The sequence below is a fragment of the Rhinolophus ferrumequinum genome, chromosome 8, assembly GCF_004115265.2.
Source record: "Rhinolophus ferrumequinum isolate MPI-CBG mRhiFer1 chromosome 8, mRhiFer1_v1.p, whole genome shotgun sequence".
Taxonomy (NCBI): Eukaryota; Metazoa; Chordata; class Mammalia; order Chiroptera; family Rhinolophidae; genus Rhinolophus; species Rhinolophus ferrumequinum.
The window spans coordinates 19,271,269-19,286,167 of NC_046291.1; the positions used below are offsets into that span (position 1 = coordinate 19,271,269).

The 14,899-nt window shown below is 37.9% G+C and overlaps 1 protein-coding gene across 14 annotated transcripts in view; it reads left to right on the forward strand.

Annotated features, from left to right (window-relative positions):
- FN1 (fibronectin 1) overlaps positions 1-14,899 on the forward strand; it is a 66,695-nt gene that overhangs the window by 39,453 nt on the left and 12,343 nt on the right. For 8 of the 14 annotated variants that reach the window (XM_033112718.1, XM_033112719.1, XM_033112720.1 and 5 more), the window contains 13 exons: positions 923-1,105; positions 3,183-3,272; positions 4,610-4,879; positions 5,704-5,820; positions 6,489-6,653; positions 7,171-7,326; positions 7,990-8,103; positions 9,122-9,391; positions 10,577-10,764; positions 11,645-11,732; positions 12,829-13,005; positions 13,817-13,906; positions 14,134-14,313. In XM_033112718.1, the coding sequence (XP_032968609.1) occupies positions 923-1,105; positions 3,183-3,272; positions 4,610-4,879; positions 5,704-5,820; positions 6,489-6,653; positions 7,171-7,326; positions 7,990-8,103; positions 9,122-9,391; positions 10,577-10,764; positions 11,645-11,732; positions 12,829-13,005; positions 13,817-13,906; positions 14,134-14,313 (2,088 nt within the window). The remainder of the gene's footprint in view (positions 1-922; positions 1,106-3,182; positions 3,273-4,609; positions 4,880-5,703; positions 5,821-6,488; positions 6,654-7,170; positions 7,327-7,989; positions 8,104-9,121; positions 9,392-10,576; positions 10,765-11,644; positions 11,733-12,828; positions 13,006-13,816; positions 13,907-14,133; positions 14,314-14,899) is intronic. The other 6 variants (XM_033112728.1, XM_033112721.1, XM_033112723.1 and 3 more) reach the window with 1 other exon arrangement.

Genomic DNA, 14,899 nt, shown 5'->3' on the forward strand with positions numbered 1-14,899 from the left:
CATTGTCATGGTGAGGTAAAGAAACTCCTCTTTAACCTCAGTCTGGGGACCAGCATGCAACATTATAAAGGTTCTCTGCCCTGCATGGTAAGAAACATGCTGAGAACCAATTTGCATGAACCCTCTTCACTTGCAAGTAGAATTCACTGAATGGAATTGTAGCTGTAGTCATCTCATGTCAGGGGGAAATTAAGGACCCTGCTGTCTTTTTGTCTGTGTGCATGTGTTTTTTTGGAAAGTACTGCTATGTTTCTCTTTGCTGTGTGGCAACTTAAGCCTCTTCAGCCTGGGATAAAATAATCTTCAGTGGTATTAGTAATGCACTTAAAATCAATGTATTTAAAGGTATATTAAAATATTTGTTTAAGATATATTGATGGCAGAAAGGTTAAAGGGGCCTAACAGTACTATGTGTAACATTTTATTTGTAGCAGTACAAGTGACTCTTGGACAACATGGGGAATAGGGATGGCGACGCCTTTGCAATAAAAAAATCCATGTATAACTTTTGACTCCCAAAATTTAACTACTAATAACCTACTGTTGACCGGAAGCCTTACCGATAGCACAAATAGTCAATTACCACATATTTTGTATGTTATGCAAATTATGTACTGTAGTCTTACAATAAAGTAGGCCAGAGAAAAGAAAAAGTTCAGAAAAGTCATAAAGAAGAGAAAATACGTTTATAATATTTACTGAAAAAAGTCCACATATAAGTGGACCCATGCAGTTCAAACCTGTGTTGTTCAAGGGTCAACTATAGTTCACTATAATTTAGATTAGATTTAGATTAGACTATTTGCATGATTATGACTTGTTTCCTTTATGCATGAAATACTGGTTTTGCTTTTCCAGCTATTTTTGTTGGCTTTCATTGTAAAATTACATTAAGTTAGTCTTCCTTCTTATTTGAAACCAGCTGTCCCTCCTCCTACTGACCTGCGATTCACCAATGTTGGTCCGGACACGATTCGTGTCACCTGGGCCCCACCTCCATCCATTGAATTGACCAACCTGCTGGTGCGCTACTCACCTGTGAAAAATGAGGAAGATGTTGCAGAATTGTCAATTTCTCCTTCAGACAACGCAGTGGTCTTAACAAGTAAGCAGTCAAATGTATCTGGTCAATAAATACTAAGCTAGAGCATAATAAGGAAAGAAGTCTGAGTTCTCAGGTAGGAGCAACTAAGATCAAAACAGCTACAACAGAACCACAAACTGAACTCCAAATCTGACGTGCAGCTCTGTAAATTTTGAAAGATGCCATGTTTATTATTACTATATCTTAGATAGCCACAACTTTTTAAAACACCACCAGCAGTGAACAAGTTCTGCTTCCACATAAGCACATAAAAATAAATGTATGTCAAGAGAAAGTAAAGGGCTAAATCAGAATGTTTAGAAAGAGAGAAAGTGAGGATGGAAAATAGTGTCAAAGTATAGTTTTATTACCATTTTTTTTAAAGTATCAGCAGGGAATCTATTTAGCATTTGAAAACATAGAAACAATGACTGATTACTCAGGAGAGATTAAGATGCTCTTTTGAAGAAAAAGCCAGTTTAATTTGTACTTCAAAAATAATCTGTTAGCGGGATTTCTCTGAAGGCTGACAACTTAGAAAACAACTGATATTAAAATAAACAATAAATTATGGAAATTGTCTCTTTTTAGTTCCTACTCTTTTGAAATAGATATCTTTTACTAAGGAAAATAAAAATGGGCTGCACATGGTGTTTCAAGTACATGTTGCTTCTCAGTATTTTCACTATAATTGTTAAAATATATATGCATACAGAAGAACCGCCAAAGTTTCTACATATGGGAAAAATGGCTCACATTTAAGTCCATTACCAAATGATGGTCTGAAAACCCCTTCTATCTTTCAGACATATTTGAAAGAGCGGAAGACAGCTAAAGCATGACAATAACTTTGGTTTCTCATTTTGTGGCTGAGGGAAGAGCAGCCTTAGATCAGCCTATCAGCTGGGCTGCTGTTTCTCTTCTAGACTGCTACAATCATCAATAGTTACAGCATCACCCAATACTCAAGTTCCAGGACCAGTGTCTGTCCCACCTTAGCCACAGACCTGTCTGTCACCCGTTCATCATGTTTTCTAAGATCTTATTCTAGAGCCTACTCTAGATCTCAAGGTAGCCATTCGCCCCACCCCCACCTCCAGAGAAGCCATTATTATCCTATTTTACAGATGAAGCATCTGAGGTCCTAGTGATTAAATAAATTGCCCCTGGCCAAGCAGAAAGGAGGAAAGTGTAGTCCAAGCACCCAGCAGGAGCCTCTTAGAAAGCCTGAGGGGAGATGTAGAGGAGAATGGGGTTTTTAGTGAGTAAGAGTTCAATGGTTAATAACCTTACTCTGTATCTTTTTTGGTACCTCAAAATGAGAGAAGAGGATATCCAAAAATGTATATTTAAAAATTTTTAAGAGTTCTGCTCTCACCTTAATATGGCAAAACTGATCACTTTCCCTTTGAAGTATGACTCTTCCAGTAAAGGTTAATGGTTAAGACCATGGGTCATGGCTTGGGTCAACTCCTATAGGTCTCGGTCAAGTACATGAAAGAAGATGACTTCTTTATGCCTCAGTTTTCTCCTTTGTATAATGGGAATAATTGTAAACCAAATTTTTGGAAGTAATGGATATGTTAATTATCTTGAATGTGGTGATGGTTTCACCAGTGTATACATATGTCAAAATCTGTCCCACTGTACACTTTAAATATATGCAGTTTATTGTATGTCAATAAAGCTGCTTTAAAAACAGTAGCAAACTACCTCATTGGGTTGTTCTGAGGCGTAAATGATAATCCACAGTGCAAGGTCATTATCATCACATGCCCTCAACAGATGTACTATTAAGTAGATGACAGAAATATTACTATGCTACAGCAACTCCATCTTATTGCAGAGCCGGCTGAGTCACACCCATAGAAGTGAGTTACAGAGGTGGAACTGAGAGCAGGGCTTAGAAATGCTATATGGCAAGGTGACCCTTATCACCTAATCACAGCTCCTCTCCAGGTAGTGATGTTCACTTAGGAATAAGTAGGCAATAGAACTGGACTCTTGGATACTTTATAAGTTGAAATAGTCCCAGGGGTGCTTTGGTTTTTCATGTTTTCAAGAACAATTCTAAAAGAAGTCCCACTTGCTTTTTCAGATCTCCTGCCTGGTACGGAATATTTAGTCAGCGTCTCCAGTGTGTACGAACAGCATGAGAGCACGCCTCTTAGAGGAAGACAGAAAACAGGTGAGTCATGCTGGCAATATGCTTATCAAGCAGCTTTCACCTACCAATTTTAAATAACAAAATGGAATGTGACTTCTAAAAATACACCTATATATTTTGTGGTGGTGGTGCTTGTAGTCTTATCATTACTTTTGATCACTGGTCTTAAATATTAAAAGACACCTTATTCAACTATGACCCTGACTTTGTCACCAAGAATCTGCTCTATGCTTCCAGAGAGGACTGAAATTACTCCAGAAACATTGTCTGTCCCTTTAAAATATCTCCTAAGAATAATACCTCATAATATCTATTATTTAGAGATGGCAAACATTCCTTCTTCTTAGGCAGCTGTGTCTAATGGCATACCCAAACTGTCATTGTCATATAAGTATTTTCCCTCTTTTACGAAGCCAACAAGTTTTTATCTGTTTTTCTACTTGATGAAATATTAGTTTACTATAAAAAGGAATTTGAATTGAGTCCCATAATATTATGTCCTCACTTAAATGAGTGCTCCTTTTAATTTTTCCCTTTAAAAACGTGCAGTTTAGTATACACACTTATTTATTTATTATAGTCCACTTGTTTACAAGAAGTAGTTCTGACATCTCACTTTGATTTTAGTATATTATTGAATAGAATAAGTAACTGACATGGAAATTCGTTGGAAGTCTCAGAGAGGTTAAGTGATTTGAATTTGAGATAAACTCCAAATTCTTGCTAATTTTTCTATACTGTACTAAATTCTCAATTCATGAGGAAGTATTTGAATTGTAATTTGTCCAGAATAATGTCTCATTTTAGTTTTAGAAAGTTTTATGTTTGGCATCATTATCACCCTGTGATATTGGTTATCACTCTTTCAAATATCAATTTCTTTTTGAGTGTAGAGAGCTTTCTTTAAGAGCCAAACACTTAACTTGAGAGTGGGCAGATCTGGTCTTACTTTGAAAGATGCACTTATAGGAAAGAAACATAGAATACTTGAACACTGAAGCATTTGAAAATATCAATTTCCAGAATTTCTTAAATATCTATTCTTCAAATATGATGTGGAAACTTACTGCAATGATACATATAACTTAATATAATGACACTTGGATTACTTAGCAAAAGACAAGAATGTTTGAGTTGGCCGTTTTGAACTGAGTCAGTTTATGATTTGGAAATTTATATGTGACTTAGAATCAGTACATTGTAACCTGATGTTTATGGCAATTCATTGTGTTAATGAGAAAGAACAGAAACATTGGATGTATGTTATTTTCCCTTATACTTTTTCTCACTTCCTAACCTGGTGGTGTCTTTTCTCTCTCTCTCTCTCTCTCTCTTCTTCCCCTGGGTGGGAAAAACAGGTCTGGATTCCCCAACTGGCATTGACTTTTCTGATATCACTGCCAACTCATTCACTGTCCATTGGATTGCTCCTCGAGCCACCATCACTGGCTACAGGATTCGCCATCATCCTGAACATACTGGTGGAAGACCTCGAGAAGACCGAGTGCCCCCATCTCGGAATTCCATCACCCTCACCAACCTCAACCCGGGCACAGAATATGTGGTCAGCATTGTTGCCATTAATGGCAGAGAGGAAAGTCCTCCTTTGGTTGGTCAGCAATCAACAGGTAACTTGTTTTCTGGTCTTCAAAGAAACTCAGAGGACTTTCCTATGCCAGTGACATCCTCCGTAAAATAGCTTTGTGTTGTCGGAGTCATCATCTCTTAAAAAATAGATCATGGTTATGAGACATGGAGAGGGAAGTGAGAATATGTAGAGAAAGTCACCTTCTTAGAATATATTAGAGAAGATACTTTTTTTATTCCAAGAATTTCCACCTGATTTAGGTATTTGTATGTTTCTAATAACTACAATTTTATTCAAAATATAGAAAACACTCTGTTTCAGAGTTCCTTGAAAACATAGTTATTTTAACATTGTTCTTAGGAGACAGATGCTGAAGTACTCGAGAGAAGTATCATCATGATATTTATACCCTAGTCTCAAATGGATTAGCAAAAAGACAGACATAGCTAGCTAGCTAGCTAGATAGCTAGATAGATAGATAGATAGATAGCTAGCTAGCTAGCTAGATAGATAGATAGATAGGTGTTAAACATTACCAATTAGCAAATACCTAAAGGAAAGGGATATAAGTGTTCATTATATTATTTTTGTAACTTTTCTGTTGTTTTAACATTTTTCAATATAAAAAGTTGAGGGGAAAAAATTCCCATCAATAAATTTGAAGTAATCATTTTATCACAATTTGAATTGGTTCTTTAACCTCTTTCCTTGAGTTGTTTGTAATTTTTAATTCTGCTAATTTTGTATAGTATTTACATTATTATATGAAAGCATCGTAAAGGCAATTATCTGGAAAATGAACAGAGTGAACCTGGGCATCATTTGAAAGTTAAGGATGTGAAAATATTCCCTTGCTTTTTCTAGTTTCTGACGTTCCAAGGGACCTGGAAGTTATTGCCTCGACCCCCACCAGCCTGATAATTGGCTGGGATGCTCCTGCTGTCACAGTGAGATATTACAGGATCACCTACGGAGAAACAGGTGTGTTAGTAAAATGCTATTTCATACTCAGATCAGGTGGGTGATCTGAAAGCCCCACAGTGAACACATAGTTAAAGAAAGTTTGGCAGGTCCATTCAGTGGAGTCTTGTCTTTTCTAAGAATATGTGGAAAATATGTATGATATAATTGGTGGTAGAATCAAGATAAAAAGCTGACTGTGTAATCTTAGAGGAGGAACAGTAGAGCTGAGGAAAAAAGGTTTATAAATTCACAAGTATCAATGGTGAAATGATAAGTGATTTGTATTTTTCTTCTTTTTACTTTCCTGTATTTTCAAATTTTTATTTAATGTGAATATATTCCATGAAAATTTTGAAAAAGGAACATAATGTATGCAATCCTGGGTAGACTACGGATTTACCTTCTTTCCCCTTCTCATGTTAATCTACAACTCAGTGACTTTTTAAAGCTAGGATATTAAACTAGCATTAACTGCAATTTTCTCCCAATTTTTACATACTTACCAAGGTTTACTACATACGTAAATAATTATACCTTTCTCTTCAAGCCCTATTAATAGCACTCTTGTAAAGGGAATAAGCAAAGGTGTGACTTACACGCTGTTCTCAATATGTTAATTCATTTGCTCAGTAATCCCCAAGTACCTCTCAGCCCCTCATACTTTGAACTAACTTCTTTTCAAACAGGAGGAAATAGCCCTGTTCAGGAGTTTACTGTGCCTGGGAGCAAGTCTACAGCTACCATCACTGGCCTTAAACCTGGAGCAGACTACACCATCACCATTTATGCTGTCACTGGCCGTGGAGACAGCCCGGCAAGCAGCAAGCCGATTTCCATTCAGTACCAAACAGGTACCGACTCTTCTGGCAAGACACAGGCATATTTTACTCAGATAGTTTTTACGATATTCTCCCAAGGCATTTTCCTCATTGTAAATTGATTTTCTTTTTTAATAAGATGAAGCAACACCTACAACAGACTTTTGAGCCAGATATACAAGGAAGCACCCCCAAGGACAGGGATTTTTGTCTGTTTTGATAATCACTGTATTCCGTGTGCTTACAATAGAGACAGACATAGAGTGCCTCTAATAAATATTTGTGAATGAATGAATGAGCTGCTAAAATAAGAAGATAAGCACCTACTTGGAATGCCATTTCTTTGACACCATCTTGAAAATAGGTAATGGTATCTAGATGCTTGCCCCAACGCCCAAAAGCTATCTCTGGTCCTGCAAAAGAAACACCTGGGAGTCATTAATGTTAGTAAGAGGTCATCCTATATATACCAGAACTGGAGGCAGGGCCTTGTCCAGTCTTGTTCCCATGGACTGCAGCTTCATTGGTTTCTCCTTGTTTTTCTTTGTAGTAATTGACAAACCATCCCAGATGCAAGTGACTGACGTTCGGGACAACAGCATTAGTGTCAGGTGGCTGCCTTCCAGTTCCCCTGTTACAGGTTACAGAGTGACCACTACTCCCAAAAATGGCCTGGGACCATCGAAAACTAAAACTGCTGGTCCAGGTAAGAAGCACCAGCGTCTCACATGTATCAGGATAAACAGAGGGGCCCACACAGTATGCTTTTATAAAAGACATAGCCACCTGACTCATTTATCGTTATGTCCGATTTTCCCAATTTGTGAATTCAGGGCTCAAGATTGTTACCTACTCCCTTCACAGTAGAATTTTAGGATAACTGCATTTCTGTTTTTACATGCATAGTCCTGTTTGATGGTGTGGACATCTTAAATTGTTAGCTCTATCTTTGTAGTTTTGTTTATCGTGCACACCAAGAAGAGAGAGATGACCTAACTGACTTTTTAAGATCGTTTTAGCTCTTGTTTTTGTATAAAGTACTTGTAAAATTAGGATCCTAAGGCAGTACCTGGAAGTCAAGTTAATTTCCATTTTTTTTTCAAGATCAGCATCATTCACTGTTGGGGGCATCATATTAAATTTTGGAGCTTATCCTTTAGTACGACTTTACTCCAATATAGTAATTTGTATTAGCAATGAACATGTTTGTCCAAGAGGAAATCCATGTCTGACTCTTCCATATTTTCACAATAATTCTGCAAATGAAAATCCAGGCCACCACACATTTACTGCTGAACTCTGAATGTCATTTGGATGACCTTCCAGTGGATGACATAGATGCTGCATTTGCTTTTCTCTCCCTTTGCAGAGCAAACAGAAATGACCATCGAAGGCTTGCAGCCCACAGTGGAGTATGTAGTTAGTGTCTATGCTCAGAACCAAAATGGAGAGAGTCAGCCTCTGGTTCAGACTGCGGTAACCAGTACGTAACCGGTGCTTGTTTTCCATTTTCAATGTCAGATTTTGTTCTCAGGCATCTGAATGCCCTCTGCGTGTCTTTAGCGATTATATATAGGGAAAGCCAACTTGTTGGGTTTTTTGAATATTGAGCTGAGTCCTTTACAAACATTTTTTTTCTTCTCAGTGCCAAGCAGTGAACATATAGGGAAAGATGTTATGGAGCTACCATAGTTAGTTGCTGTGCTTTAAATTTCTTTTGCTCAAATGGCCTCAGCAAAATCTTACTTGCCTATAGCACATCTATGAAATATTTTGCTAGGACCTTCTTTTCTATGACTGGATGGTAAAGTTGATTAAAGTATGCCTCATGAAGCCATTATGTTTGGAGCATTGGAGGACTGTGGCTGAACCAGTGTTTAATGTAAATACTTAATAGAGGGGTGAAAAAGGATTTTAACGGTTAAGAAGGATTTTAACAATTTAAATCTAACATTGAAAATCAACTTTACCACTTCCGAGGTATAGAAAATCCAGGTCTGTGAGACTAACATCACATCGCAAAAACAAATTTTGGTTAAATATCTTAAAATTAACGTAAATGAATGTTAATCATTGTCCAAGAGGAAATCCATATCTGACTCCTCCATATTTTCATAATTCTGCAAATGAAAATCCAGACCACCACACATTGACTGCCGAACTCTGAAAGTCACTCGATGATCTCATAGTGGATGACATATATGCTGCCTTTGCTTTTCACTCCCTTTGCAGACAAACACAAATGACCATTGGGAGGATATTTTGCAGGGTGTCTATGCATCTTGCGTACACCTATGTTTTCATGAGTGACGCTGCATTAAATATTCTTAAAACCAAAACCACTTACGCACATGTCAAGTGATTTTCCATGTAATCGTGGGTTCATTGGAATTTAATTCATCCCAGAAAATGGTATCTGCAAAACTGCTTTGCATGTTATGAAGATGCTTATTTCACAACTTGCTTTTCACATGACCTCTCACCATTAATTTGCCTAACAGACATTGATCGCCCTAAAGGACTGGCATTCACTGATGTGGATGTTGATTCCATCAAAATTGCTTGGGAAAGCCCGCAGGGGCACGTTTCCAGGTACAGGGTGACCTACTCGAGCCCTGAGGATGGAATCCGTGAGCTAGCCCCTGCCCCTGACGGTGAAGAGGACACTGCAGAGCTGAAAGGCCTCAGGCCTGGTTCTGAGTACACAGTCAGTGTTGTTGCCTTGCACGATGCTATGGAGAGCCAGCCCCTGATTGGAACCCAGTCCACAGGTATATGGTTCACTGCACCGTTTGGGTGCTCCACCGAGCAGCGGCTTTATGCCCTGCTGAACGAATTACACGTCATCGGGCTATCGAGTCCCATGGTAGGGGGTGACGGAAAAGCAACCTCTCTCTTAGGAAAGCCCCTCTTCAAGAGGACTAGTACTAAATAATGGAGTTCAGGTGATAGTTAGATAAAGTCTATAATAAAAGGAAAGTTTGGAATCACTTGGCTTATCAACAAGCCCAGCAAGTGAGACATTTGAAGATAATACTAAAATTGTGGATTGTTTCCTAAGCTATGACTGACTCCTTGTGGTTACGTTCACTGTGTATAAAGGAAAGAAGTTTGGCATCCTAGAGCTTAATCTAAAAAAGGAACCCAAACTGGGCCATTTCGTAGCAGCATGATTCTTAGAACACGAGGGTAAGACCTTCTTTCTTTGGTTAGATATCGGGTGCTGGGTGTATAATTTGCTTATTTATGATTGAGAACCAGACACACAAGAAACAGCTGATAGGGCAAATGCTGTCCAGAATACTTCATCCTCTCGTGCATTGTTTCCGAAGCAGAGTGGAATGCTAAAGATGTGTCCTTGTGACAGCATAAACCCTGGAGGTGACAATCTGTGTTACTGCTCTTTGCTTCTCTTTTCTGCTTCTGTTGTAAGCCAATTTTCTTATGCTGCACCACAGAGAATATTTCCAATTTAGCAGTGATATCTGCCACGGGGTCCAAGTAAAGAGAATAAAAAACATAGTTCTAACATAGTTTTGGAGGATGGAATACTCTGTGAAATGGTTTTCCATACAAAAAGAATTTATATAGGAAAAGGGTTATTGCTCATCTTTCCATACAAATGGAAAATCAATTTTAATGGCCAAGAAGTTCATTTGACTTTTGTTTTTTAAGGGAAAGCAAAAAACATCTTCTAAAACCTAAAGTCTGTTAGAATTCTGACATTTACCCATGTTTCCAGTGATTCTGAGCATTGGTGTATATAAAACAGTTTTTCAGCAAACATTTTCTTCATTTTGCATTCCTTTTTGTACTTTCTTGTACTGAATCTTTGCTTGACCAGGGAACCCAGCTAACCGAACAAGCACAGTCTTTTCTACTTCTTGGAATTCACTTTATTTTCCATTTTCCCCATTTCCTATAAGATAACCTCTAACCAATGACCATCCTAACAGCCATTCCTGCACCAACCAACCTGAAGTTCATTCAGGTTACACCAACGAGCCTGACTGCCCAGTGGACACCACCCAATGTTCAGCTGACTGGATATCGAGTGCGGGTCACCCCCAAGGAGAAGACAGGACCAATGAAAGAAATCAACCTTGCTCCTGATAGCTCCTCTGTAGTTGTACCAGGACTCATGGTAAGAAGTGCCTTTTTTAAATTGGAATTATGGAGTAGGTCGTTTCTTACACAGTTTAAAGTAGTGGAAATATATAATATGATAATAAATCTCATGGTGTTCTTTGCCCTTACCGTCAAATAATTTTATTGTAATTTTGTGTCAAGTAGAATTCCTTTTATGTTGACCTAAGGTTTTCCAGAGGACTATCGGGGACAATTTTATAAATCGCTTTGGATGTTGCACAGCTCTTTAGATGTATTTTGTTTATTTTAAAAGGTTGTATGTTGGGGGGCACATTTTGTATATCTATAGACTGAATGCATAAGTCCATTTTAGTCGTGCATTTTCTGTGCCCTGTTACCGTGGCAAGGAATATTATCCAGTTTGTACCAGTGCAGCCTGACCCTACTTCCATTAAAACATTTTTAGTCTTTCTAGATGTGCCTGCAGAAAACTAGCCAGGAACCTAGGAAATTTATGTACTTTTTAACATAGGCCTAATTCCAGGAGCAACTACAGAAAGAGGGTTCACAGATAGAATAGAGAATTCTCTTTGCCTCTCCATGATCAGAAAAATTCACGGTTTACACCTGTCAGTTCATAAAGGAGAAAAATACCCATTTTCCTCATTTTGTATCCACTTAGTTTAAGTATGTAAGTTGTGGTTTACTTAGACTTAACCCCTAAGCACATTTTTAAATTCATATAATTTAAATAGGTTGTTGATCTTTTGCGGTATAGGAATGGAATTAATCTAGGAATTTATAGTTTATAGTGCTGTGGGTTTTGTTAGTTGTTTGTTTTCCTCTTATAACCATGGCGTTTTTCTAATGCTGTAGGAAAACCCCTGGGCTTCAGAAGATCACATTGCCAAAGCTTACTGTGCTCTTCTTTCTAGGTGGCTACCAAATATGAAGTGAGTGTTTATGCTCTTAAGGACACTTTGACAAGCAGACCAGCTCAGGGAGTTGTCACTACTCTGGAGAGTGAGTAATCAACCTTGTTAGTATATATAAACTTTCTGTGTAAATGAAAATTAAAGAATGGTAAATGATTTTCTAGATCGCTAAGTTCACAATGGAATGATTTCCAATTTGGGAAGTGATTTGCTCCCCCAACTTTTTGACTTACTACTGGCGCCTTTTATGCCCCTCCAGAAAGTGGTCTACTGGCACGTAAATAGAATCACTTCATGATGTTAAAACACCAGTGTTTATGAACTAAGATTGACACCTAGTTTATGCTCTATTTGTTAGAATTTGTTTTCATAGACTTAAGTTTGGAGAGGACACACTGCCTTCTTCTGTATCTTAACAGTGCTATAAATATTGGGTAAATGTGGACCCAGATTTTAATTTTTGCCATATCATTAACTCATGGTACGTTCTTTCAGATATCGTAGAGAGTGTCAAAAGTTTCATCATCTCGGGGCAGCCGGTTGGCTCAGTTGCTTAGAGTGCAGTGCTTGTCACCGGTTCAATTCCCACATGGGCCAGTGAGCTGCGCCCTCCACAACTAGAGTGAAAACAACGACTTGACTTGGAGCTGATGGGTCCTGGAAAAACACATTGTTCCCCAATATTCCCCAATAAAAAAAAAAAAATTTCATCAGGAAAACAAAAGTTTCACCATCTCTAAAATAGGGATGGCATTGCACCCGTTGAGAGAAAAAATATAAAGCCCTAAAAAATAACAAAATACTAACAATATATGTATATATATCATTGCTGGCTGGCCATATTATTGTAACTCCTACTACACATATTTTACATTTTAATAAATTAATAATTTTAGAACTTACTGAGGTATTTGTAGATACTATACAAACAACCTTGGGAACCACTGGTAGTATCTGTAAAATTTTTCAGTTCTTTAGATAAAAAGGTATGTAAGGTGAGTATTTTCATATTTCTAATTATTGTCAATCTTTCTTTCTGGATGCCACAGAAGAAAAATCTACACGTTATTTGTCATATGTAGAAATGGACGTATTTGGTGTATAATAAAGAAACACTTTCAAATATCAAAACCTTACCTATATGAACCAGCCAGGCACTAATCTCTAGCTATGATCCCGTGCAGATGTCAGCCCTCCAAGAAGAGCCCGTGTGACAGATGCTACTGAGACCACCATCACCATTAGCTGGAGAACCAAGACTGAGACGATCACTGGCTTCCAACTTGATGCCATGCCAGCAAATGGCCAGACTCCGATTCAGAGAACCATCAGTCCAGATATCAGAAGCTACACAATCACAGGTCAGGGAACTCACTGTACTGACTGCATTTGTTCACTGCTGTTCACAACGTAATTTAGCTTAGTAGTTGTAATTTTACCACTTACACTGATTAAATTTATTTTCAGTGTTTTATGATAGCCCAGCTCTATTCTTTAAAAACTAATTTTCAAACCATGATCAGAAATAGTTTTGTCCTGTGAATGCCTGATTTTATCTAATGTTTGCCAGAGCAATGGCATAAGTTCCATTCATCATTTTGATTTTTAATCAGTGTACCCTTCCTTATATATATAAAAAATTATAATGCAGTGCTTAAAACCAAAAGAAACTAAAATGGTGGCATATAGCTCTTAACATGAACATTGACTTTGAAGCATAATTAAAATTTAAAAAGTGAACAACACTACTTCATGAAGATCAAAGTTGTAGTCAGAGAATGTTCACTATCTGGGTCAATTCAGGTCATTTGGAGATTTAAAATTCGATTTCAGTTACCAGCCAATGAGCATCTGATTATGATAAAGTGAAAACACATTCAATAGGTGCTCTCCCCTCCTTCTCTAAAAGAGCCTCTTGTAACATGGCATTTTGTGTTTCAAATTTATTTTAGCCAATATCTTTGTCTGCATCAGTGATTTTTCTGTTGAGATATGTTTCTTATTAACAGTTAAGACCCATACCATGCTTTAATTTATTGTTCATGGGTGACCCACTTCTGTGGTCTATATAAATATGGGATGATAGAGGAACCATGAAAATTGCAGATGAGTTTGAAATATTTCCTAGTAAATCAAGATCAGATAACAATATAATCTCTTCACAAATCTCAGGTTTACAACCCGGCACTGACTACAAGATCTACTTGTACACCCTGAATGACAATGCCAGGAGCTCCCCTGTCATTATTGATGCTTCCACAGGTAACTACTGTCTACTAAAGAAATGCCACTGACTTAACATGTGATCAGTCCATGTGAACCTAAGAAACAAATATGAGGCTGATATTTTTGTATTATAGATCTCAGTTTCTTACAGTTTATAAAACTCTAAGATTCTCTCATCTCTGTTCATAAGGGCTGGGAAAAGAGTGTGGAGTAATTTTTTGGGCTATAGATTTTCTTAGAGACTTAATTTTGTTTTCTTTTAGCCATTGATGCACCATCCAACCTGCATTTCCTGGCCACCACACCTAACTCCTTGCTGGTATCATGGCAGCCACCCCGTGCCAAGATTACTGGTTACATCATCAAGTATGAGAAGCCTGGGTCCCCTCCCAGAGAAGTGGTCCCTCGGCCCCGCCCTGGTGTCACAGAGGCTACCATTACTGGTATTGCTGCTTTCATGCTGCTATTTTTCTCCTTACTCCCTTAGGACATACAAAATGCTTATCAGGCTCCAACTGTGTTTTTGGTATAATACCATGAGAACAAGAAGCCCATTTCTGATCATTTCAACAAACATTCTCTGTGTAGGAGCTATAGAGCTCAATACATCCCAAAAGGCATGAATTCATAAAAGTGCAATAATTTCAATACGGTCATAGTAGCATAACTACAATCTTTTTATTCACTGTAGGTTTGCCAGATACCTATCAGTCTAATCCTAGAAACTACATTGTTCAAAGTAAACTAGCTAATTGTGATCCTCTCCTCTCACTCAACTCCCTAAAGACCTGATGATCTGGCAGGACTTGCCAGAGTGCCACCTGCCGTTACCCCTCGTTAACCACTTTCACAGAATAGGTCTTGAGGCAAAGTGATTCCCACCTACCCATATTGGAGAGAATGCCCAGAGTGGGGCATAGGAGTTGTCCATTTCAGTGGGAAACATAGGCCTCTGGGATTATTTTTATCCAAGAGATTAAATTTTCAAACTGTATGTCATCTGTACTTAGAAATCCTATAGAACACACA